The 25,820-nt window shown below is 39.3% G+C and overlaps 1 protein-coding gene across 5 annotated transcripts in view; it reads left to right on the forward strand.

Annotated features, from left to right (window-relative positions):
- The window catches only part of SLC10A7 (solute carrier family 10 member 7), a 138,539-nt gene that overhangs the window by 9,708 nt on the left and 103,011 nt on the right, over window positions 1–25,820 (forward strand). For all 5 annotated transcript variants that reach the window (XR_004496911.1, XM_015625147.3, XM_015625145.3 and 2 more), the window contains one exon: window positions 2,311–2,386. Coding sequence is in view for 4 of the 5 variants with exons in the window: in XM_015625147.3 (XP_015480633.1) it covers window positions 2,311–2,386 (76 nt within the window). In the remaining variant the exon portion in view is untranslated. The remainder of the gene's footprint in view (window positions 1–2,310; window positions 2,387–25,820) is intronic.

Raw genomic sequence — 25,820 nt, forward strand, 5'->3', positions numbered from 1 at the left:
CAGGTTTTGGCAAAGTTACTTCCTTATCACACGTTTAGCACAGCATGTAGTGGAGGCTGCTTGATAGCACTCAAAAAGGCCTGGAAAAACAGGCATGTGCTCCCAAGGACATGCAGCACCCTTTGGCAGGGTGGCTCCCCTGGGCACTGCAGTTCTCCTCTGCTCCCTACACAAGGTTATGCCTGAAGGGCACAGCCCACACAACCTTTTCCATCTTTTATCAGAATGCATGGTAGGTTCTCCCACCCTGTCTGTTTTATTTGAGAGGGAGGTTCAGGTGTTACCTGCTTTTCACCTGTGTTTCTACAGCTGAGTGGAATTTTTTTCTTTCTCCCCTCTCTGTCTGGGATGATATCAGGAGGTGGCTTGGCAATTATTTTAAGATATATAAAATAGAGGTGAAACTGCCACCTTACCAAGCGTCTTGCAAGTTGATTTTTTTGTTAGCTGACCAGGTTTTGCATTAACAACATATGTTTGAAAAGGAGCATGAAGCAGGTTATTAATGTATGCACAGATTCACCTCTTCTCCATTTTTAGCATATAGAATTTAAAGCACAGATGGTGAGGAATGAGATGTAAAGATTGGGTATAAGGTATGACTTTGGCGCTTTTGCATCTAAAACATTTGACTTCTGACCCTACTACTCAGTTGTCTGTAGTGTTATCAGCAGAACAGCAAGTGTTTGGACCCCTGGCATTAGTAGTCATAGCATGCCCTGATCCAGTGGAATATATTAGTTGGTTGGCTGTTATCTCTAGTAGTATGTTGAGCATTAGAGGAATCTGTATATTGATAGAATTGTGTAGTTGAAACAGACTGAAAAAGGTTTACAGGTGCATGTTTCAATACAATTAAAAGTATGGCCATTTTGTGTGTTCCACTTTTTTTGATTAATATTACTTGATAGGGATTTTTATTTTTACTGCCAAGTGTGTTATTTTCAATTTGAGAGGATTAACAGAGATTGTATGATTAAATCTTTCCCTTGTAGCATGGAAAATGTCTGCCAGCTGAGATGAATGCCCTTGCACACATTTTGTGCCTCTCTGGATAACTCTGAGCTTAATCCACTCCTTATTAGAGCAGGTGAGAAGTTTGAGGAGCTGGATGCCACATAGAAGAGAGATAACAGTACCACAGTGTAGGGGATGGACATCAGAATTGCCATGTGTTTGTCTGCTGTGTATTTTCCTATATATTTCCAGACTTTCCTGCACCATTTCTTTTTCCTGTATTTCTTTTCTTTTCCATATGAGCTTATTCTGCCATGTGCTGACAACTCTTTGCTGCCATAGCTTATTTTACTGTAAGCTGAAGGTGCTCTGTGCTTCCAAGGTGGTGCTTGGCACCCTGTGGTTGGATGTATATAATGCTTACATTGGTTGCCTCTTTCCTTTCTCACAGTGTCTGTAGCTGACAAAGGGAATACTGACTGTCATTTGTCACTTACCTATTTCTTCTCTTTAAGCTTTTTGTATATTTGCAGAGTATCAGTGGCACTGTAATGTGCACCCTGGTGCCTGGATTTAATACTTCTGTTTGCTGCAGCTTTTTGACACTGCCTTTCTCAGGGGTTCTACTGACACGGTTACGAATGCAAAATAGTTCCCCGCTGGTAATTGTTCTGAAGTAGAATCTCAAGCTCCAATACTTGAAATCATATGTAGATTCCACACTTTTGGGGATTTTGCAATCTGTTTTATTCTATGCATTTCTATTCCTTCCAAGTCAACACAGTTTTTCTTCAGAAGCCCTATTTTACTTAGCCCCAGATTTAATTGTAATTTATTGTGGTGTGATTTTGTGGACTGTCTTTCAAAATAAAGGAAAACTCACCACTTTTTTCTTACTTTGCAACAGCATTTACTGTGCACATCAATAACTTTGCTGCACAAACAGTGCCAAAAAATGACAATAATAATAGGGTATCTTGGATTTCTGAAGTGTAAGAGAAAGCTGTTGATGATTTGATGGCAGTCAGGTGATTTTATCCGGAAGTCTGTGACAGATGTATGGAGACCTTTGTGAATGAGAGCTACAGTACTACAGATGGGGAAGTGGAGTCACAGAGAGGTTAAGTGTTAGTTCTTTGTACTGGTGACAGGACTCTTCACCGCTGTGAGAGATGGCATAGAAATGCTGCCAGCCAGGAGTGCCCTTCCATGTGCAGGGCTGTAACTGATTGGAAACTGATTGCACTGCACAGGTGATAAGACTTTCTACTCGGATATTTGGTATTTTGAGGTTGTAGGTTGCTTAGTGTTTGTCTCTTGTAAAGAATGTAACATTCTTTTTGTTGTTTTCAGCTTGCAGACAGTGGGCTGCATGCCACCTCCTGTGTCTTCTGCTGTAATTTTAACCAAAGCTGTTGGTGGGAATGAGGTGAGTTTGCATTTTGGCTTTTTTAAACAGGCATTCAAACAAGTATTTATTTATGATGAGCTCAAGTGGCAAAGCACAGACAGAAGTGTGATGCTATCATGGTTTGTAAAGTATTCTGGAATTAGGGCTTGGGTGTTGTCTTGGTGTCAAACAAGGAAAATAGTGATATGTTATATGCAGGCATTGGTGAAACTGAAAGAAACTCCCTTTTCTGAGGTGATACAAAGGCTTCTGATAGAAATTAGTGTTGGGAGATTTCTGGTGGTTGCTGCACTCTGAGTCCTGGCCCTATAATGTTCCTGTGATGTGTTGTATATTGCATAGACCAATAGATTTGCAGAGAAGTTGTGCCCTTACAGAGATTCTTTGGATGTGTTCAGTATTAAGAGGTCCTGTAGCAGGAATTTCTCAAGCTTGAATCTGCAGATGTAGCAAATGAGACGGCAATACAAACGTGGATAAATCTTATATTGTTATTTGGGACTGCATGAGGTGAAAATTCAGGCAATGTGGAGTTCTCTGACAATGATGCAATGTTCTCAGCAGATAGGAAATGCTGGAATAGAAGTTGTTGTTGAAAACTCAGTTTGGTCATGATAAATTTTTGCTTTAAAATGGCATGTTCTGGTGTTGTTTCAGGCTCTATCCACAAAGCACTTGCTGTTTTCAGGAAGGCCAGGTAAATGGCATTTAGGAAATTAATCCATCTGTGCTGATTAATGAACTTGTTTCCTTTAGTTTTGCTTCCTCTTACCTGCTGAAGGTGGAGGAGATCTGGTAGGTGGAGAAAGGAGAGAATTAACATTGGCAGATGGGATTTACACCTGGGGCTGCTGGATGCTATTCTGAAGGGTTAATGGCAAATCTTAATTCAGCCATAGAACTCCTGTGTGAGGCTGGGTGGTTCACTTCAACCACATGTTTTAAATATGGCCATTAGTTGTGAACTTCTCATTTTCTGAGTTCAGGCTCTTGGGACCGATTAATGTCAGCTTTGAAAACACATGATAGTGCTGAAAGAGATTGAAGTTGTACTTTGTACTGACAAAGTGCTGTTTAATTGCTTTATCCTCTGAAGAGAGACCCAAAGTATTTCAAGTCAACCATCTCTAATTATGGGCAATCCTGATGCACATCACTGTCTGCCAGTTTGCTACCTTGAGAAAAGAACCATAAAATTGTCTGATGGAGGTGCTGGGGAGTAGTTACTATAAAGATATAATTCAAGTACCTAATAGTGATCAACAGAGAAATGAGAGGTTTTCCAGTTATGCTTCTACATGTAGATGCTGTAAATTACAGCATAGTGATCAGGGAGGATTACATGAGGTGTTGAGTGAGTGCTTGTTCAGCACTGTTTGTGCTAACCTTAGAACAGGGTAAAGATCCTCCTGAAAAAAAGACAGTAAGATTGGTTAGTTGAAAGCGATATAATACAGTGTGCAGGAGGGAGAGAGGTACTTCAGTTTCTTGACCATTAGATTGCACTTTTTTATGGTAGTGTCCTTGTGGGGTGGTGAGGGTGTGTGCATTTTATACCAGCTGAAAAATGTCTGCTTTCTATTATGTGATTGTATAAATCACTGACAAGGTAAGCTTTAAACTCTGGTTCTTCTGGGCCAAACTGGTGTTGGAGAAATGTAAAAATGCATACCTTGTAGTGAGTTTTACAGATAGCTGCTGACAGCAGAGAGGGTGAATTGAGAACTGGGTTTTGGGAATTGAGGGTTCTCAGTCAGGCTCTAAGAGAGTCTTTAAACACGCTCAGTGCAGACCAAGCGTGTGGTGAAGTTATTGCCGAACTTGAGCATGTTTCCAGTGCAAGCGTACTTTTGGGATTTGATGTTTCTTTGTTGTTCAGACTAATTTTTCTTCTGAAGATCAGCAAATCACATCCCTCATGGTAGGGGAGAAAAACAGTCTTGCACCTCTGCTTGCCAAACTTCACGTGAGCTGTTAGGGATGTATTTCTTTTTCTGATAGAAGCAGAACACTGCATTTTTTTCCCATTTCAGTTTGAATCCATTCTGATATAGGAATAATTTAAAGCTGCGAGTCAACTGGAAGTACAAATGGTTATACTGTGAGAGCATTTGCTCATAATAATGCTTCTTAACCTGCTTTTTGCCTCAACAAGTGTGTATCCCTTACCTAGAGAAATTGATTTGTCTGAGGATGTATCTACACTGCATAATGTAATATGAAGATAAATGAGCTTGCTCAGAAGGAATATAGCAAGGAAGCTCCACGTGAACTAATTAGTCTGAGAAGTGTCCTGCTGCTGTAGAGTACAGGCACACCCTGAATAGCTGCTCTGAAGATCTCTTTGGAGATCTTGAAACACAGCACTTAAGAGCTGTGGTGGTTGCCTGTGTTATGACAGCGTAGAGGGGTTTAGGTTTCTTTGTCTTAGTAGAAGTGGATGTTAATTGCCAGTTTGGACATGGGTTATTCTCAAAAAAATATCAGGCCTTGGTCTCTATTTTTAGCTCTGTCATCAACCTTTTGGGTAAAATAGAGTGAGTTATTATTGTGTCTCTGGGGTTGGCTGTGATGCATAATAGTACATTTGTGAAGTGTTTGAAGATTAGTGCTGAAAAAAATCTGATGTAAGATCTATATTTTATTGGCCTGGGACAGGGTAATTAAGTATTTGGTCAAATGCTTAGAAAGTGACCTACCTCATTAGAGGCTGCTTGGGTGGTGGATTTTGCTGCATATTAATTGGAAAATTTGGTTGTGAGATAATAAAAGAGAGATTTTCTTTCTTCTCTCTGTTTCTCCTTCCCCGTGTTTTTCCATCATTGCTTCTGTGATTGCTTCCTATGTTACTTTCATTAATCCTGCAAGCAACTTTCTAAACCAGCCTATTCCTAGCTTTTGGCACAAATACACTTAGTTCATTAGCAAAGCCAGTTTCGAGCACTGAATGTTAGTTTGGTACATATGAAGCCCTGTATGAACAAAAAAAAAAGGTTCCTATGTTGACTGCTGAAAAATAAGGAGGGATCACCATAAGAATCAAAATCTGATTTTTTAATTTGTTGATATTTTCTCAATAACTTAGTTGTTTTTGTCAAGCAGTTTCATGTTTTGTGTAGAGGACTGTCCATGAAGCTAAAAAAATTGGAATGAAAACTGGAAGGCCTCATGTTTGTTCTTTGCTCTTGTACTGTGGAGGGTCAGGATTTTAATGGTGTAGCTTGACAGCACTGAAGACTTGGTTGTGTAATTTTTTTTTTCAGCAAGTCTTGTAGTTTTTCAGTGAAATTATTAAAACAATTTCTTTAAAAGTCTGCAATAGAGACAAATAAATATGTCATTTCAAGGCACTGTAAAAACAAACCTATTAAAAGCTCAGAGATACTCAGACAGAAGTGCTGTAGAGATGCCAGATATTACTACAAAGTATTCAGACAGCAAATGTCATACTCTCCTTAAGAATCAAAGTAATGAAGAAAAGAGATTGAAAATTAGATCTATAAGTCTATTATCAGTTTGGGAGAAAAAGCAATTTGTGATGACTTTTATGACAGCTTAATGACATACTTTTGTGAAGTGTAACATAACAGGCAGGAGCTGTGATGGAATTGTACAGATAAATTGTCGCAGACAGCTCATTTTGTTGAAGAATACTTTGGCTATTTTGCTATCTCATACAGCACACCACCACTGAGGGGTTTTTTGTTATTTTTCAGTTGAGATATAGCTTGTAGAAACCCTCTTAATTAATGTTCTGCTTCATTTTTTTTTTTTGCAACTTTAACATGACTCTGCTATGCACTTTAGTAAAACAAGGTGTTGCATATGCAAGACTAGATTTTGAAATATAAAATAGGCTATAATGAAGAAAGCCAGAAAGTGTTAATGAAATAAGGTATAAAGTAAAAAAAAAAAATAGTTCTATTATTGATTTTTAGATTTGTTTTTTGAAGCAGATGTAGAACATAAAACTGAATACAAATTTGCAAGGTCCACAGCTAGCCTTTCTGGGAAAGAATCAAGGGAGAGCAGCAACATTTGTCCAACAAATTATATACAATAGTTAAAAACTATATTTTGGAAAACATAACACATGAATAGTTTCTAAGAAATGAAGACTGGAAAATTCCTGTTTGCCTCTGTGTTTTTGGGGTTTTTTTTAGTAGAAATAAAGAGAAAGTAACACTACTGTAAAGTCACAGGAAAGATATTGATTTCTCTAAAAATATCTGAAGTTCTTTGAACTGTATATACATGTACATTAACCTTTTAGAAAACAAAATAAAATGAATAAAAAGAAGTACAAGCTCTAATGGTTTGTGATTCATACACTGACTGATGGACCAGGGTACCATGAGTGTTTACTCTTGGAAGGTAACACATGAACATTATGAAACAAAATTGTTTAAGATCTTCAAATAAACTAAATGTGTCATGATGTTTAGTTGTCTTCTGTAATATAGTTTTTCCTCTCTAAATATGTCAGTAGTGTTGTCTAAAATTTGATTTCCAGATTACACTTAAATTATTAATGTGTCCAGGTTTTCTTTATGAAAGGGTAATTTAATTCTATTGTTTTTAAACATGATACTGTAAAAGGAAAAGAAATATTGTGATTCTTTTTTTCCTTTCCTAAGTAGTAAATTTTTTCTGCCTACACAGATTAAACAATTCTGAATGAAAATTAAATAATTCTGCTATTAGAGTCTATGCTGAATTCACTCAGTAGTGTATGAGTGTTGGAGGACAAATTTAGGCAATGTCTGTACTTCACATGTACAAATATAAAGAACTGTGTCAGCATAAGCTTTGTATGTACATAGAAGCTGTTGTGCTATTAAACTCACCCACTCTATTCTAATATTACAGTCTAATTTTTTATGTATCCTAAGAGTTTACTTTCTTCTATCATTGCTGTGCTTTGAGCAGATGGTTTTTATTGAACTATTTATTGATACTTAGGGGTTTTTCCTTCCCTGAGTGGTGAGTGCATTTTATATCCATCAATGCATAGGAGGAGCCCAAATTATTACGTGCAATATGAATTTCATCACTGTAATGTTTCCCAGTCATGCAGCTCCATTAGCTATCTCTAGAGTTCCTCATATCTTCTCAAGTCTTCAATAATCCAAAGCAACTGGGATTCTTTGGGGTTTTTTCCTCCTCTCACTGATCTATTGTTTATCAGTAGTACTTGTAACACAAACCCACTGGTCAAACTGTTGGAGGGAAGGGGATGCTCAAAGGCACACAGCTCTGCTCTTAATTCAGTGGAGCAGATCCAGGCTAACCTGAGGTGTGTGAAATCCCCAGTCAAGCACTTCAAGTTCTTTACTTTGTACAAAGTTTCAGATTCTCCAGCACCTTTGAAGAGCAGCTGATTTAATAACTCAAGATGTCAGTGGTTGAGTTAGACTTGGGATAATTTTTTGTCTGGTTGCTATTACTTCTAAGTGAGGGTCTTTCATATGGTTCATAAGGTGTCCAGTGGAAAAAGTCCTGGGAGTGCAAGAGAGCAGGAAAGTGAAAGACTCTTAGAGTTGTGCAGTTAAGATGTATAAAGCAGAACTTGGAGTCTTGTGCATGTTCAGGCTTCCCTTGTAGCAGTTCTGCCATAATCCAAACCACTGTAAAATAGCCTGTTTAAATTGCAATAAGCTGGGCTGTAGCTGGATCCTACCTGGAATCATCACAGCCTTGTGTTTTTGCAGCTGTGTTTGCACAACTGTCCTAGATCTGACTTTGTAAGAGTGTTTTTAGAGGCTTTGCTGCTGCTGTTCTGCAGTGCTTGGCTGGGAAGCCAGTTTTTTGTCTGCTGTGGCACAGTCACTGACCCTGAAAGCTGTTTGTGGCGTAAGGAAGCCAGGACAGAAGGAGAGTCTTGCTCTCACGCTTGACAAAAGTGGCCTTTTAAAGAAAGGTGGTTTTGAATTTGTCCTGGTCTGCAGGTTAATTCAGTGTGAAGTTATACTGTGCAAGAACTTCCTTTATTTAGCAGTGAGTGCTGTAGGAATAATTGTGTATGCAAAGCAAGCATTTTTAACTGTGAACAATTCAGAAATAGTTATATTCAAGTATTTGCAGAGAGTGGGGTCTAGTGCTCTAAACCTCAGGCTCTGTCCTCTTTGCTATTTAATTTTATGCCTGTTTGAGAGAGAGCAGGTATTTTGCTAGCAAAGAAAATGTTACCTGCTCTCCCTAACTCAGCCTTTGAAAGGCTTTTTTGGAGGGCAGTGAAAATTGGAAAGATTATTCAAAAAGTTACAAGTGATTTTTTTTTTTTTTTTTCAGTGGGGTGTTTTTTTGCAGTCTAAATTCCCCTGAGCACCTGCATTCACTGTGTGAGGGTGGTTTTCTAAGGAAAACCTTCCTTTTGGCAGAGGGATGCAGTTGTTTGCTGGCACTGATACCCAGGGGCGTGCTGGGTTCTGGTTCCATTGTCCCTCACCTGTTGCCTTACAGCCCACTGCAGATACATCAAAATTAAACAGATCTATTGAGAACAAAAAATGCCATTTAGGAATTTCTTTAGTGGATTTTGTCAAGGAGAGCATTGCTGTTCGGGTTCTGAACACTGCCTTGTAAAGAGAGAATGTTACATTGTTTCCTCTTTCTTGATTTCTTTTTTTTTGTGTTAAAATCAAAGCTTCAGTGTATTTCACTTGGAAAATTTTTTGTTCTATCCAAGCACTGTTTTAGTTGGCATGAATATTTTTGCTTAGTGGCTAATAAGAATATATAGAAAAGAAAGCAAATTGAACATTTCCGTAATTTCTGTCCTTTAGGTTTCTTTCTGTGTTTGCAGTATTAAGTCCTGATTTTTTGAAACCAAAGCTGTAAAACACAAAGCAGGATTTTCAGTTAAAATAATTATTCTCTTTAAATTTCATTCATTTTCAAGGAAATTATATTTATTTTGTTATTCTTTTTTTCATCATTGTGATTATGAAAGAACATTGTGAATGTTTTTGTCTTTTAAATTTTTTTTCAGTTTATTCAATACATGTTAGGAAAATGTGTTTTACATTTTATGAGGAGAACCTGATCTGTGTGAAGACAGGATGAAATCATAGGTTACTTTATATACAACTAAATAAGCTCAAATTTATTTAAAATAATTGCATAGGAGAAGTTTGGATATTTTAAAGTGTTTTCCACTTGTACTTTTCTGTTAAATGGGCTTTTTGTTCATTTGTTAGTTAGAGCATGTGGCAAAAAGTGTGGAGAGCAGTAGACCAGCAAATTTTTACTGATTCCAAAGCATTTTTTAGGCTCCAATTTCTGGAAAATATTTGCCCTATGATGAAGTCTGAAAAGAGCAAGCTGCTGATAAACTGTTTCTGGACATGTTGAAGCAAAGCCATGTGTTTCCTGGGAGCCTTTTTCCAGACAGGCAGACCCCATGCTCAGGTGCTTTCCTGCTCAGCCAGGAGTTTTGCACATGTTGCCTTGTGGATATGTCCTTTTCTGTTTGAAATCCAGCACTTTGCTGCCACTTCTAAATTAGCAGAGGGAGGGGAAACAGCAACACTTGGAATAGCTGGTGCAGAAGCTTGAACTCTTGTACTCACACAGGAAGCCCCTATGAGAAGATGGAAGTTTTGAGGCACAGGAGACTGGTGAAGGAGTGCCCTGGAAGCACAGCAGCCCCTGATAATTCATCTGTGTGATGGGGGAGAAGAAGTTTTGCTGTTAAATATAATCTTGGCCAACCCATCCAGTGCCTCATGGTATATACCCCCTATACAAGCTGCATTTACAGGCTCTTTGCTTCTCTGGCACTCGGGGTCCCCTCACCAGCCTCAGCCTGACCTCCCCAGGTCCGTGCTGTCTGCCTCCGCATCCTGCCCTGCCCCAGGCCCTCAGATGCATCCCATGGGAGTTGGCACCAGGAGAAATTCAAGATGCAGGGGGAAAAAAACCTTAACTTTAATTGAGGTGGATATAGTAGGTCTGACTTCATCTATTTGTTTTTAATACTAAAGACGTGTTTAGAAAGACGTGCCTAAGCAAACAGAGGAGCTTTGCTTGTCAGCAAAGAAGTCAGCAGCCATATACTAACCAGGTAATCTAATGCAGTAATTCTGGTAATTATGTGCCAGATGAACTAGAGTATTACTGGGTTTGAACTGAACTGTGTTTGAGCTGATAAATTGAGAGCAACAGTGTATTTCCTGAATTAGTTTGCCAATTTATTTGCGTTACTTTAGTAAAATTTTACAATTCCCTGTTCTATCAGTTATTCTGGATTATTGCAACAGGATTCCCCAAAATGTTGAACTTCTGGTGTGTGGATGACTTTGTTTAGTTAGACTTATTTTTCTGTTATCTATTTTAATGATCTAAATTCATTTTGTTTAATGATATGGTTGCAAAATACCTGTAATTTATATGGGGATGTATAGTTGAGACATGCTGTGTGAGTGCTCCAGCTCCAACTGCATATCCAAAACCTTTTAAAAGGAAATCTCAATGAGCCCTATGGGACGAAGTAAATTATTACATGTGGTGAACTCTTAAGTCATAGACCAAGGTCATGGCAGTGAGAGTGTATTTCAAAAAGGTTTTATCTGTGCTTGGAAAGCAAATGAAATCTCTCATCATTAACTTTAGAATTATAGTTGTAAGAGGATTTTCACTAGAGGTGAAAGATCAAGTTCATGGCAGACATAATGGAGTCTGAAAAGTTATTTCTGAGACATAATACTGGGGCGTGAAACATTCACTGAGGTTTTCACATTATTGAGTTTACAGCCTGTAATCTGGAAGATTACTGAAGATCAGAATGGTTGTAATCATTGCTACTGTTATGGCTTTATTTCAGCCTTTGCAAAGGGGGAAATTTTAAAATTAAAATTATATTGTAAAGGCTTTAAAAAAAAAATCTTAGATTTTCAGGTGTGTCAGTCTCTGCCATTGCACACAGACTATAATAATAATAATAATCCTTCTGTAGGAAGATAATTTAGTAAACCTGAATGATCTTAATGAATCCATCAAAGCACATGTGCATGCCATGATGTGATCTCTGACCTTATTTGCTGATAGTTCACATAAATCAGAAAGAGCAAATGAAGGGAAACAGGGCAGAAAAGCATAACTAGGACTAAGGTTCTTAGAGACCCAGATTTCTACTCTGTCAGTGGAAATGGATATTTGTTTTTCTGTTTATTCAGCACTCTATTTTGTTTTTGTTATTCAAGTGCTCTATTTTGCTTAACTTTGCATGTGTACATACATTCCGGTGGTACCAATGAGCAATAGAAACCTGCCCAAGAGTAGGGTCTAAACTCTGTGCCTGTACCTTGGGACTGGTTTTGCAAATATCCCTGCCTGTAGCAGTACTTGCCTGCTTACAGAGTTGATAGTGCTCAGCCTGTTTGCTTGCAGAAGTGTTGAAATCTGCCAGTGCTGTGCTGTGTTTAAAACATGAGCATTAAACAACCATCACCAAAAATGAATCTGTTTGTCCTTTTGCTGTCATGAAGGTTGATTCCATTTACAGGAAAGTTTCAGCTGTTGCAGTTTTATTCAGAATAATTGGCTTAGTCCTCTTTTCATGCTATATCACTTTTGGGTTAAAATTAAACTTTTTTCACTTTTGTTTTCTTAATTGCTTCTCCTTAAGAAAAGGTATTTGTTCCTCAAGTTACAACTGCAAATGATAAGCACATACATACTGTTGGCAAGGGTTATTTTAATTTCTTTGAAAATATCAGCTAATTCTACAGTAGTAAGATTTTGTAACTGGAACTACAGCAAGTCAGCTCTAAGAGTGGCTATCAAGTTGTATTCTACTTGAGCAAAGTGTTTTGTTTCAAAATTAATGTGTTTTTTTGGGAAACCTTTCATATTCTCAATGCTTACAAGATTACTTAAAAGTCATATAAGAAGAGGAAGCATAAACTGGCTTCATAGGTTACCTGTAATTCAAGAAATGGCAGCATTTAAATTAGACATAAAATCTCAGTTCTGATCTGTACATGTGTTTTATGCTTCTGTTTTAAAATTGGTCATGTAATTTAGAAAATAGATCCTATAACATTTTTCTTGGTACTGTTGATGTCATGTGTGTTACCTCAAAAACAGTTGGTTCATTATCCAAATGGCCCAGAATATCAGTGTTCAGTGAGACTTTCTTTGTAGGTTATGTCCTCTAAGGTGTATATTTTAATAATTTAGTCAATGGCCTCTCTTAAACCTTTTCTTCTCAACCAGCAATGACATTTCTGTGCAGTTGTGAGGCATTCCTGCTTCTAAGCCTAGTCACAAATGTCTGTGACCTGTTGATGCTGGGATGTCTCTGCTGTTTGCAGCACCTGTGCTGATGACTTCTGCATGGCTTGGTTCTCTGTAATCTATGATTTGAGGAGCTCAGAACAATAAATGGTATTTGTAGGTATGAAATGCACAGAAAAATGCACAGTATTGTGCAGTGCTGTCCTCAAAGCCTTTCTGCAAACAAGACACTCTGGGGCATCTCTGCTTCATAAGGGGTCTGCTGTCATGACCCCCTGAATAACAAATGCCTCTGTTGCTACATTTGGGTTTCCAAACCTTCCTGAAACTCCCAATAGATAAAACTCAGGGTTTTATCTCATCTTCTGCAAATAACAGCAAAATACAGAGCTTGCAACCTTGATTCCTTTGTTTTAGTTGATTCCTTAGCCATTTAATTCAATTTTCTTGAAATTTAGACTGTTCCATTAAATTAGCTCAGTTTTATAGGTATCAATGTATACATGTGTACAAATTTAAAACACTAGCCTGTGCAGTAGTTTTGTGTAACTTTGTTTTATGGAAATATGAACTCCTAAGAACATAAGGATACTTTATAACTGAGGTACTCTGTGGGTCTGACAGCTGTGCTCTTTCTGTGATCAGGATTCAGACATGCATGTTTTAATTTAGAATGTGTAAAATCTTCCCCACTGTCTTAACAGCACACTTATGCTTACCATCCTCCCAGCTCTTCCCCTCTCTGGTATTTTTGCATAACATAAGTCCTTGTGCACATTGTGTGAGCATTCTGTCATATCTCTAAGTGATCAGACTGATTTTAATTTATCTCCTCTTCCAAATCATCAGCCAGTTGCAGCATGCTGTTTGTCATCTTCCCTACTAGTATAAAACCACAGTGTAAATCTGTAGTAGTCTTCTGTTTCCCGACTGTGGTTTTAATATCAGTCAGTGCTTCCAACTTGCAAGAGGATTTTACACTCAGACAAACGACTTGTCATCATGCTAACTTATCATACAGTATCTTGTGAGGTGGATGGCTCATTTAGCAACACTTTCAGCAGGCTGTGTTCTTGGTTTCTTTATCAGCTTGTGGGTGTTTTTGTTTGGTTTGTGAGTAGTGGGAGGCAAGAGTGTCTTTTAATACTCTAATAGTTTTTTTTCAGCCTCATGCAGATCTGCCGTACAAGCAGATTTTAAAGAGATTTCCTGTCTGTCAGGCTTCAATTTCCTTCCAAATTGTTTGATGCAAGGCAATGGAAAATTTCATTTTATCAGGTTATTTCCTCTTAAGGAAATATTGTAATATGCTGAGACTTTACTCTGAGCCATCTCATTTCTGAGATGTTTTTACAAAACTAGAAATAGTTGAATTGGGTTTTCCTTCTAATTAGCACGCACCAGCTGCTGCCAGCAAAAGAACACCTGTGCTGCTAGTGAAGGTACCTGGAAACTTGGGCATGATTCTTCTCCTTTATCCTAGTGTAAATCCAATATTCTTCTGTTGAAATCAAAGCAATGGGCTCGATTAGTGTAGGTGAGAGTCAGAAAGAAAATGGGATGTATTTGATTTCTAGTAGGTGGATTCCAGAGTCAGTAATTGGTGTGATGTCCTAATGCAAAAGCATGCAGCTGACATGAATGCCAAGTAGATGCATAAATAAGTGTATCACTGCATTTTTGTCCACTGTATTCTCATGTTGAATACTGTCTTTTTGAAAATATGGTCTTTATTTCAAATAACTGAAACTACCTGTAATTTTAAAATAGAGAAATAAAAACAAGTGTCAGTATTGTTCATGCTAAAAATGCTTCTAAAGTTGGAGCTCTATTTATGGGCTAAGTTTGTCATTTTCTTGAAGTTACAGTAACTGTACTTAACTCTAGTAAGTGTGTTCCTCAGGAAACATTACTAAGCTTTCCCCCTACTATCTCCTTATGCAAGTATTAGAGGACTGTAAAGTCATTTTATTAGCTGACAAACTGCGTAATTACATGATAAGCAGAGCCCTGCTCGGTGGAGGAAATGTGTAGTTCTTCCATCTACATTCAGAAGCCTATTTCCTCCAGCTTTCATTGAAGGCAAAGGCAGCCTCCAAAACCCAGGAGAATTTAATCAAAGTGGCTTATGGATGTTTTCTTCTGGGTTTGTTCATGCAGACAGAAATAAACCACAGAAATAAAATACCTAAACCATGAAGAAGTGCATGGTATACACACAGTCAGCAGTGAACTATAGAGCTATAGTGTTAAATGCCCTGGATCGGGAAAGAGGAAAGAATATGTATAGACACAGACTGTAGAGACAGCCTTGCAAATGTGTAGGTTGAATCCTAGTTAGGATTTAGTACCTGGGGGGAAATTAATGGTTCTGCAGTGAGATCAATGTTTGAACTATATGCCATTTAAAATGTTACACATTAAACCTTTTCTAGTGTAGACTAACTAGGTTCTTGGAGGAGTTCTTGTTCATGGCGGTGTTATTAATGTCCAGAATGGCTTTTTGTCTTTCTGTTCCACTGTAATGACAGAAAAATGGGAACTATTCCATTCCATTTCCAAATTAGGAAAAGTGTTAACATGGATTTTGTTTTGAAGACCTTTTTTCTGTTTTGTTTTCATATTTGATTTGCTTTTGTATGGGCATCTTGTCATTCCTGTCATGCTACAGTGCTTTCTGCTTGCAGCTGAAGCTTTTGGAGCTTTTGGAGAAGGACTGTGGGGAGCTTTATTCACTATTAGAAAACCTCACTGAAGAGCTGTAATTTCATAATGGATAGTGCCAGGCAGCATTAGCTACTGATGTTTGGATACCCACAGAACATAAATCAATACTTGGAGTAAACAGAGGAGTATTTATGTTCTGGAGCATTTGCTGATGGAGTCCTGGTGATGGCATATGGCCTTGGAAGTAAGGCTGTAGTACCTATGTCTAGGCTGTAAATGCAGTATTTAACTCAAACTTACAAAAATGTGCCTTTAGGCACTGTGAGAAATGTTAATTAGAACATGTATATAGATTGGATTTTACTGTCTTTGATATGTAGAATTCGTGTGCGATTTCTTTGCTTTTTGACTGCCTTTTTCTGTGTGTTTTTGTGAAGCAGGTAATGCGTTACCAAAACTAAAATTCTGCCTAGTTTGCACTTCATTTTTTGTTACTTGCATTGATGGCAACTCACCAATAAAGTCACATGCTTTTTTAAAAACACATTAGTTTGACCTGTTCTGCCTTACAGCACTTTTCTTGTTACACTGCAGTCTGGAATGCTCTGCAGTAGACGATGCATTGATAAGTACAATACAAGTTTTTACTGTGATGGTGTGGAATATTTTATGACTTGGTTCCTGTTGTGTGAAGCATCATAGCTTCTTGCAAGATACAGCAGTCACAGAAGTCACCAATTAAACTCTAACAGGCTGATATCATAGCAAAGCTTTTAAGAGAAACATTTGTTCAGCACGTGTTACATATAGCATAAAAACCAGTTTGTCTTGTCCTGATGCTGCCAGTATTTTAAAATTTGATTATTTGCACCAATCCATATTCAGTCTTCCAAAATACCATACAAGCAGAGGAGAATTTGCTTGGATCATCTTCAGAAAGAGATAGCTTAGCATCTTTCTGAATATCTCAGAAATATGCTGAATTTTTCTGGAGTTAATTTACTGTTGATATGGCGCAGATAAAGCCAGTGGTGCACAGGTTCTTTTCTTATTGGTCCAACTGTCACAGTGCATTAGGAAACTGCTTAAATACTTTGGGGTAACTTTTTAGTATTGTTTGTCCCGCTGGAAGGGGAACGTTGTGGCTGGAAGGAAGCAGGATAGCTGTGGTGTGAGAAATGTGGAAATAGAGTAGGATGCTCTCGAACAGCAGGATCTCCAGTAAAGCACATGACTTTCAAACTGCTTCTGTCTGTAGCACTTGCTAAAGGTTTACTTTGGGAGCTGGTGTGATATGACAGACTATTCAGAGGTTTTTCCATAGCTTTGTTCTGAGCACTTTAAAATTACCCTGAAATGAGACAAAATTAAATCGTATGGGCCTGTCTTTAGAAAAACATTAGAATCTGACTTTATTTCATGTTCATTCTTTTTAGTTTTCCCTTTCCAATAGAAAGGGAAAAAAAGGTGTGGTGGCTGATTTGAAACAAAAGGACACCCACACAGAAGTGAATTCATGCTGTTATGTGCCATCCCTGGATTTTCAAAGCGGTGTTTATTGGAAGTACGTGGCTCAGATAATGTTTGTAGTTATGGACATCTTTAATTGCTCTCAGAAAAATATGTGAGGTTTCTGTTTATTCCAGGTCTAAGTGTTCTGGTTCCTTGTGTTGCTGAGTGCAGGCAGTAAGTGAGCACTGGGAACATCTGGAGTGTAGGAGCTCTGCAGTAGGAATAGGAAAGGAGTGCTCTGCAGGGATCCCTGCAGCGGCTCTTGTCCAGCCGCCAGCAGCACATCTGATGTGACCTACAGCGATTTGGGCCAGATGGAGTCTGGGCTAGAGGTTGTGGCAAGACCCAGGTAGCCTCTGATGGTGAGAGAGCCTGGCCTTGGATTTAAGCCTTCCTTTGTCCATGTTTGCTTCCCATTTGACCCCTGTGAGCTCTGTGCATCATGAACTGCTCAGTGTTTAAGCCCAGAGAGCCAGTCAGGCACTCAGCTGGATCTGCTGCAGTTGTCAGAGGGCTGTTCTTCAGGGATAACACTGCTGGCAGCTAAAACCTGTGAATGACTCAAAAAGAGAGGTGCTGGGGTATTTTTTAATAGGCTTTGAAAAACATTGTTTGATCATGCAGCATGTGTTGGTCTTGCAATAAAATCTTCATTAAATCCACCTATTTCTTATAGGATTTTAAAATTATTATTTCTGTTTGCCTTTGTCACATGTTCTTGCTTGGATTATCATTCATTAGGTTCTCCAAAGAGATTAACAGTTGCTAAAAAACAGGATCATGTGCATTCTGGTGTTCTGTGTGAAAGCAGTGCTGGAGAGCAGAGAAGCCACGGGGTCCCTATAGAAATTTGCAGACAATTTTGATACTCTAGTCCACTCAAAAAAATCTGCTGATACCCTAATGTTTTTTCCCTTGCCAGGACCCTCCTTGCCTGGTGTCATTTCTTGAGCTCTCCTGGGATGGGATTAGTCTAAAACAACAAAGTAGCCAGATGTCTGGTTCTGAGAGAGTCCCAGAGGCCAGGGTATGGTAGGCAACAGTAATCGCTGGGGGCTGAAGATCAAAGATACCTGAGAATTACTTATGGGCACATACTATGTGTCATTCCCATTATTAACAGTCTGAGAAAATTTGTATCCCTAATTAACCCTTTTGTTGGTTAAATTTTCTTGCCAGTACAGTCCTGTCTGTAAGAACTATTTGGTTTTTTTTGATACCATTACATGTTAGCTTAAAAAAAAAAAAAAAAGGAAAGTAAATTAAATACTCTCATAATAGCTAATTCATGTAACTTATTCAGATTTTTTTTTATCATGGTAGTTTGTAAATATCAGAAGTGAGCATGATTTCTCTTTGCTTACTGTGCCATCCTTTGGGCTGGTGTCGTTCCGATCCAGAACTGTGTCAATAATGATGGTTAACTTGTGAGGGTGGTGATTTGAATTTGTTTCTTAATAATCAAAAATGAATTAGTATGTTATTCCAGAGATGGGATGTCTGCATATCATTGCTTTCCCCCTTACTGGTATTTCTAATTAAATGCTAATTAATATTTTTAGTGATCAACACTTGTTTGTATTATACATTCTGAAATAACAAACTGAGACTGTAAGTGCTGACTGAATTCTTGTAGTGCTTTAGGAATGAGTGACTCCTAGAGAGAGAGAGGAAAGAGAGAGGAAAACCTGATTATGGCCTTCTGTGCTTCTCTTTTTTTATCCTCAGGTGAAAATAGGAAGGTTGTGAGTTGAATATCTATTTTACTAAGTAATAACATTCTCTGTTACTGCAGAATTGAAAACTGAACAATTTTCCCTGACTTGTGAATAATAATGTATAGTTGTCAAAGATACCTGTTGTTTGTTCTGATCACTACAATTCCACTATCATTAACATTATACAATATTATGTGTGGCAAGTACTGTATGTGCATGTTTGAGTGCGAGCTTCTGGCCACACTAAGTTTGTGTGTGGTTTCATGTCTATATTGCAGGCATTTAACAATTCTAACAGGCATTTCTGAGTGAGCAGTAAGTGAGGAAAAGATCCCTGGAGTACTTTAAAGGGTTGAATTGATTTGTCTGTTTCAGTCTTGACAGTCTCACTTCAAACCATTTTATTTGAGCAGGAAACCCCAAAAGCTGACCTGCCTGAAAGTCCTTTGTGTTTTCTTTTATACTTCCACTTCTGTCACAGGTGGTGCGACAAGGTGCTGTCTGCATCTTCCAACACAGCCATGGCTGCTGCTCCATTGTCCCCATTCCTGTTCAGCTGCACACCCAAAGCTTTGTTTAAAACAAATCACCATATAAAGAAATGTGGGGGAAAAGCTTTCTGGTGAGCCAGGGTTATTTAATCTATGGCTACCAGCAAGTATAGTCGATCATTATCTGAAAATTTCAATATATGGACGGGACAGAGACAGGTACTGTGCTTCTCAGAGGTGCAAGGGAAGGGGGAGCTGCACAGGAGTGGTTTGCAGGCAGTAGCTCTTTTCATAAGGATGGTGGCACCCTGGATTTTGGATCATTTGTTGCCATTCATGTGCCATAATCCAGGCCTAAGCACTATGACTGCTTGGCAACTGCCTGCTACTCAAAAGATTCTGCCCAACTGTCCTAACATAAAGAAATGAGGTCTTCATAACATTTAAATTCTGTTTTGCACAACCCTTGTGGGTTGCTTTTTTCTTTCTTTTCCTCCTCCGTTGTTCCTTTGGGAGGTGTTGCAGCAGTTTAGTTTGTCTGCACTGACCTGTTGAAGGTTACAGTCAGAACTGGAAGAGGCAAATTCCAGGTCCATGAAGTCGTGTCTGCAAAGGCCAGTCACTGTGTGTGAGTGAACTCACACAGGCAGCAGGGTGTGTCCCAGGGAGCTGTGGAATCCTTAGCTGAGGTTTGGGGAGAGCCCCACTGGATGGATTTGCAATGTATCTGAAACAGAATTCCTTTCACTTCATTCTCTTTTGTTATCTGACTAGAGCTCTTGCTCTTCCACTACTGCTGACAAGCAAGAATGTGACACAGCCAGCAAATACTAGATGAGTTTATGGCACAGCCATCTCCCTGTGTTTTCAGGCTGGTAAAATTCATGAATTTTGATTACTAATGCCACCTCAGCAGTTTAAGTAAAAAGGTGTTTGGATCTGAGGTGATGTGGGAGATTCCAATGCAGCGTAAGAGCAGAGAAAAGCACTGCAGAACTACTTCTTCCTGCCATGCTAGCAACTTTTTTTGTTGAGAGATGAAGTTATGAAATGCTAGTTGTTATTAAACAAGTAGTTGGAGTGTGGAACTAGTGAAATTACTGATATCTTCTGCAAGTAGATTGTCCCCCGCTTTCTTGTTCATGTGACACATTTCTGTACCACAAAATATCATAAGGACATCAAGCAGTTCTGTATTTGGATTTACAGAAAACTGGCTTTAGAGCAATGCAGGTCCTTGAGTGGACTCAGAAGTAGGTGTAAATACCTTATACAAGTGTACTGGATTTGTGTGCCAAAGCTAGGATGTAGTCTTTAGGAAGCTGCTGGAAGCGTCTCCTACATCCGATGGAACCAGTGCCAGCTGGCTCCAAGATGCACCAGCCACTGGCCAAGGTCCATCAGGAGGTTCTGGTTGTGCCTCTGGGGTAACGTAGCTAAGAAGGGGCAGAAGTCTCTGGAGAACAGCAGCCAGAGAAGAGAGGAGTGAGAACACGTGAGAGGAGCAGCCCTGCAGACACCCAGGCCAGTGCAGGAGGAGGGGCAGAGGTGCCCCAGGTGCCAGAGCTGAGGTTCCCCTGCAGCCCCTGGTGCAGCCCATGGGGAAGCAGCTGCAGCCTGTGCAGGACCATGGTGGAGCAGAGATCCCCCTGCAGCCCATGGAGAAACCCACACTAGAGCAGTGGGTGCCTGAAGGAGGAGGTGACTCTGGGGCAAGCCTGCACTGGAGCAGGGTCCTGGCAAGACTTTCAGATCACGGAGAGAGGAGCTCACACTGCAGCAGGTTTGCTGGCAGGACTTGTGACCCTGTGAGGGACCCATCCTGGAGCAGCCTGTTGCTGGAGGATTGCACCCATGGGAAAGGATCCACACTGGAGCAGTTTGTGAAGAACTGCAGCCTGTGAGAAGAATTCATGTTGGATAACTCATGCCAGAGCAGGGGAAGAGTGTGAGGAGGCAAAGGCAGTATGTGATGAACTGACTATAAGCCCTGTTTCTCATCACCCTGCACCTCTGGTGGAGAGGAGGTATAGAATTTGGGAGTGAAGTTAAGTCTGGAAAGAAAGGAGGGGTGAGGGGAAGGTGTTTTTAAGATTTGATTTTATTTCTTGTTATCCTGCTCTGATTTGAGAGAAAAACCCCACATATTTCTTACCGAAGTCAGGTCTGTTTTGCCCGTGACAGTAAATGGGTGCCTGATCTCCCCGTCCTGATATTAATCCAGTAGTATTGTGTTATATTTTTCTCTCCCCTGTCCTGCTGAAGAGGGGAGTGATAAAGTGGCTTTGGTAGGACCCTGGCATCCAGCCAAGGTCAACCCACCACAACAAGCTGAATAAATTTGAGTACATTAAGGTGTTACATTGCATATTAATGAATATTGCTTCATTCTGGGTGCTTCTATTACCAGAGAGTCTTTGAATTTGCAATAACTTTTGTGAAGGAATAAGCATAGGAAATTAAGACACAGCCCTCTAGAAATCTGTGGGAGCAGTGTTCTCTGGCTAGGTCTGTTGGGTATCTAGGGGTGATAGGGATACTCTGCTGGCACAGCTATGTAGGGATGAAAACAGCTCTGTCACTAATGTGCTCCTGTCTGGTATTTAAGAATAAATCCATAGGAACTGTGAAAGAGGAAGGGCTCTAGAAGCAGTCAACAAGAGTGATTTGTAAAAGAAGAAAATTAGGGTTGAATTGAAGGGCAAAGTATGCAGAAAATTAAGACACAACATCTGCATGGACCTAGTAGTTTGTTACTTCAGAGGAATATGTAGGTGTTTTATAGTTACTTCATCAAATGAAATGTATCTGTATATATTTGGCTGCATGCTGCAATTGTTATTTTTAGTGGTTTTGGGGCTGTTCACTGTTTTAAACAGCTCATGACAACACAAGCTATATGAGAAACTTAAGCTGTAGCTTCCCTTTTTACTTACCTGAGCCATTATGACCTTGGGCTGTGTAAAATCAAATTTAAATACCTCATATTGACATAATTGAGGCAGAGACATAATCTAAATAAAAATCATGTCATGAGATAAATAGGAAAAACTTTCTTTCCATTCACAAATTTATTTCCAGTCTCATGTTCTGTTCACAACACTGGAATTCATAGGAAAAATGAGGAATATAACTAACATGGCAACTTTTTGAAAGGTTTCACATGGCATGAACACGTGAGTAATCACAAGCAAAAACTGCTTGGTGACTTGATTATACTCAAATTCTTGGCAGAGAATTCTTGCTGTAGAATATCTGGTTTTCCAGCATGTCAAGAACAACTTGCTGTTAGTTTAGTTTGTGGCGCTATTGTGGGGAAGAAAGGAAATTAATTAGAACAAACTCTAGAAAGCTATGGGTGGTGTTATGATCTCTTGTAATTAAAAATGTCAACTCCTTTTCCTGGTTTTTGGATGAGCAGATGTCTGTGTTTAGAGGTGTTGAAGGAGAAATGATGTAGTGAATTTTCCAAGTGCTATTCAGTTTTATGCCAACAATGATGGGAATTGGCTTGTGTGGCAGAAGAGGTGATGGAAGGATCAGAAGAAGCTGTTTGACAAAGCCCTTCCTCTCTAAATTGCAGATCCTAAAATTCTAAATCAAGTCATAGTAATATATGAGCTTGTGGCTGTGTAAGAAGTCTCCTGACTATATAAAGTGCTTAGCAAACCCCTGGGTTATCCTGGTGTTTTATTGGTGACCCTGTGACCCAGCATAAATTCAAGGCAAAGGGCTGTTTTAACCAAGTCCCTTTCCTAGCTCAGAGGGGCATGCTGCTAACAAGTTATGGCTGTGATGGCAGAAAAGAATGTCTGTGTTGGGAAAATTAATTGCTTGTAAGCAAATGTTTTTAAAGTGTCACATTATTTTCATAAGATATACTTTTTGTTAGTGTTATGTATTCGAGGAATAGTAATAGGCAGAGCTTGCCTAAGGATTGCTTTCTGAAATATTTAAATTATATAGTTAATGTTGGTCTTTCTCTGACAGGCTATTGTGACGTGGATTACTACGCCTAACACATCTTTGTACTGAAAATAGAACAACCGAGCATTTAAAATAAAATGCACATTTGCTGCTGAATATATCCTTCTTTGAGAGTGCTAGATTAATGAAAATTAATGAGGTTAGGGAAATTTTGCTTCACAAGTGATCAGGTAAATTGGGCTTTGCACAGTCGGCAAAACGTCATTTTAACAAGACTGTATTACATTTCTGTTGTGCATTCCATTGTTAAGGGTAATTAGAGAATATGAATGTTTTAATGAGAATAAAAGTTATATTAGAACCAAAAGCTTTTCTCCCAGTAGTCTCTGAGGTTGTCTTGTATAATATAAGGAAAACACTGGTTTTTATTGGCAAGTGTGTTTATTTTTCATTTTGTTAAGTACTTTGTACAAGCAGCATATATACTGTAAATAAAGGGTTTTTACAGAACAGCACTGCATAATAACTATATATTCTTTTTTTAAGGCCTTAATAGAGGGTACATGCAAATTTATACTCTGAGTTGTAGTTTGCTACTGAAAGTATTTGAAATATGGGAATATTGTTCAGGTGTTAAGGTGTTAGTTGGGAAGAGTAGTCCAAATCTAAGCCTTCTTTAAATTGGACAGTTTCATGGGCCTTGTGTCTGAAATCATCATTGTAGTGATTCTTGGAAATATCTAGAATGTGTGTTTGTACGCTGGATTCTTGTTATGGGTCCTGCTCCTTAATCAGTAGCTGTGTCCTGTGGGGTGGCAGGCCCTGTACCAAAGATTGTGAAATAACTTCACTGCTGAAAATCCTCCTGCCTTCCAAACCCCAGCAAGAACAAGCGAGCCCACCCTAAACTGATTTCCTTGGATGGCACGGCACAGAAATAATAGAGGCATGTGCCTGCCTCTTTGGGTTTTCCTGCTCTTTCTTTCAGGGAAGAAGCCAGAGGATAGGTAGGGCTGAAAGTTGCATCTGGAGAGCAGTGCTATGTATTTGAATTCTTGTTCCAAGGTCTGAATCCTGCTGGAAGCAGCAGTAGGTCCTGTTCCTATCCCTAGAGTTTCCCCAAGTCAAAAGGCAGGCAGCGAGTCTGCTGGCAATGGCACGGCAAGGTGCATTCGGATGGAGTAAATCAGGATGTGCAGCAGGCGTGTTGAGATGTGGAAAACGGCCATGTGTCTTTTGTGGGAAGGTAATTGGGATAGGGGCTTGGCAGGAGCTGGCTCGGCCGAGGTGGGGGCGACTGCCACAGGTTGATGGGCAGGTGATCCGGCAGCCTGGCCGGGCGGCGCAGGAGGGCTGCCTAATATGCTGTGTGCCCTGAGGGCCTGGGGGAACACAGTTGGATTATTATGTTAATGCCTGAGCCTGCTGCCCTCTTCCTATCCCAGCTGGGCTCCCTGTTGTTAGGAACTGCTTTGCTCTGACAGTGGAGTAATATACTTCGTGATTGAAAGGGCAAAGGGGCTGGCGAGAAAAAAGAGCAGGCCTGCACAGATATGTAAATGAAGGGGGAAAGGCTGTAGGAGGGTTTGCATGTAGGTGTGGGTTGAAAGTTTATTAGGAAATGAGTAATATAAATCTGCTAATTGAGTTGTTATTTACAAGTCCCATTCCATGATTTGTTTCTTTGTGCATTACCCCCCCTAATGCTGATGTACGGTGAATTCAAAGTGCTTACCAAAGCAGGCACTTAGGTTGATTTATTTGAAACCGAGGTGCTATAATACACTGGTACCAGTGTACAGTGCTGACAATGGTGTATTTTTCAGGACTTTGATTACTGTTTCATGCTTTGCCACTATATTGCTACACTACAGCTTATAGTGGTGATATGATTCTTTTATGTATTGTAGGTAAGTATATCACTCTGAATTTTGTTGATACTTCGAGAGTAGGATATAGATACAGATTACAGGAATACCTTTGTTATGGTGTTAGAGCAAATTGAACTTTGATTCAACGAGATGATGACGATGTTGTGATATTTTTCTGAGGTCTTTCTTGCAGTACAATTGACTAAACAACGACTGGGTTTTAGAATGAATGTATATGTGAGATGAAAGTGTGTTGCACAGATAGATGGGGGAGGCTTGATGTTTGTTTGGTTGGGTTTTTTTCCTGATGATGATATGGCCTGATATACTGGGTCTTTCTCTGCCTTTTATCAAGCTTCTATCACTGGCAAAACGTGATTCAAAATACCAGTCAGATGGGTTTTCTAACATCATTATTTGTCTGTTTTACATCCCAAAGTTCTGATCACCAACTAGTCAAATAAATTGCTGTTCTATAAATTGAACTTTTGAAAGTGAAAGCTATTTTTGATAAATGCCGCTACTGTGTCAGATATAAAGTTTTCTGATAGATGAGTTGCTGCTCATGGAGCTGGTACTTGGTTTGTCACAAAGATGTGATTTCTGATTGCTCCTAGCGTATAAGGTGTCTTTTTCTACTCTTCACACATCTGGGTATCCCAGTTCTGTGCCTTATCTTTGTGTTCACTCGTATTACTGCTCTGCCTTGCTCTTATGAAGGTGTCTGTGTTGGCATGGGTACCTCCTGCTGTGCAGCAAAATTGGCAGCTCTCACGCTTCTGACTTGGCAGTTGTGAATGTTCTTCCTGCACAGTGTTGTTCACTTATGCATCTTCTGTTACTGAAGTACTGTGTGGTGAAAAAGAACTCTGGATCTAGATTTCTTCTGCAGACTCAGTGCAGATACAGGATGTTCTGGGCATGACAGAGAATTTCTATAGCACTTGCCTCACTGGGTGCCTGTGGATAACCATCACAGGTTAGTAACAGGTAGTAACATTATCTGGGTCCTGCTGGAGTCTTTGTA

Source organism: Parus major, chromosome 4, assembly GCF_001522545.3.
Source record: "Parus major isolate Abel chromosome 4, Parus_major1.1, whole genome shotgun sequence".
Lineage (NCBI taxonomy): Eukaryota > Metazoa > Chordata > Aves > Passeriformes > Paridae > Parus > Parus major.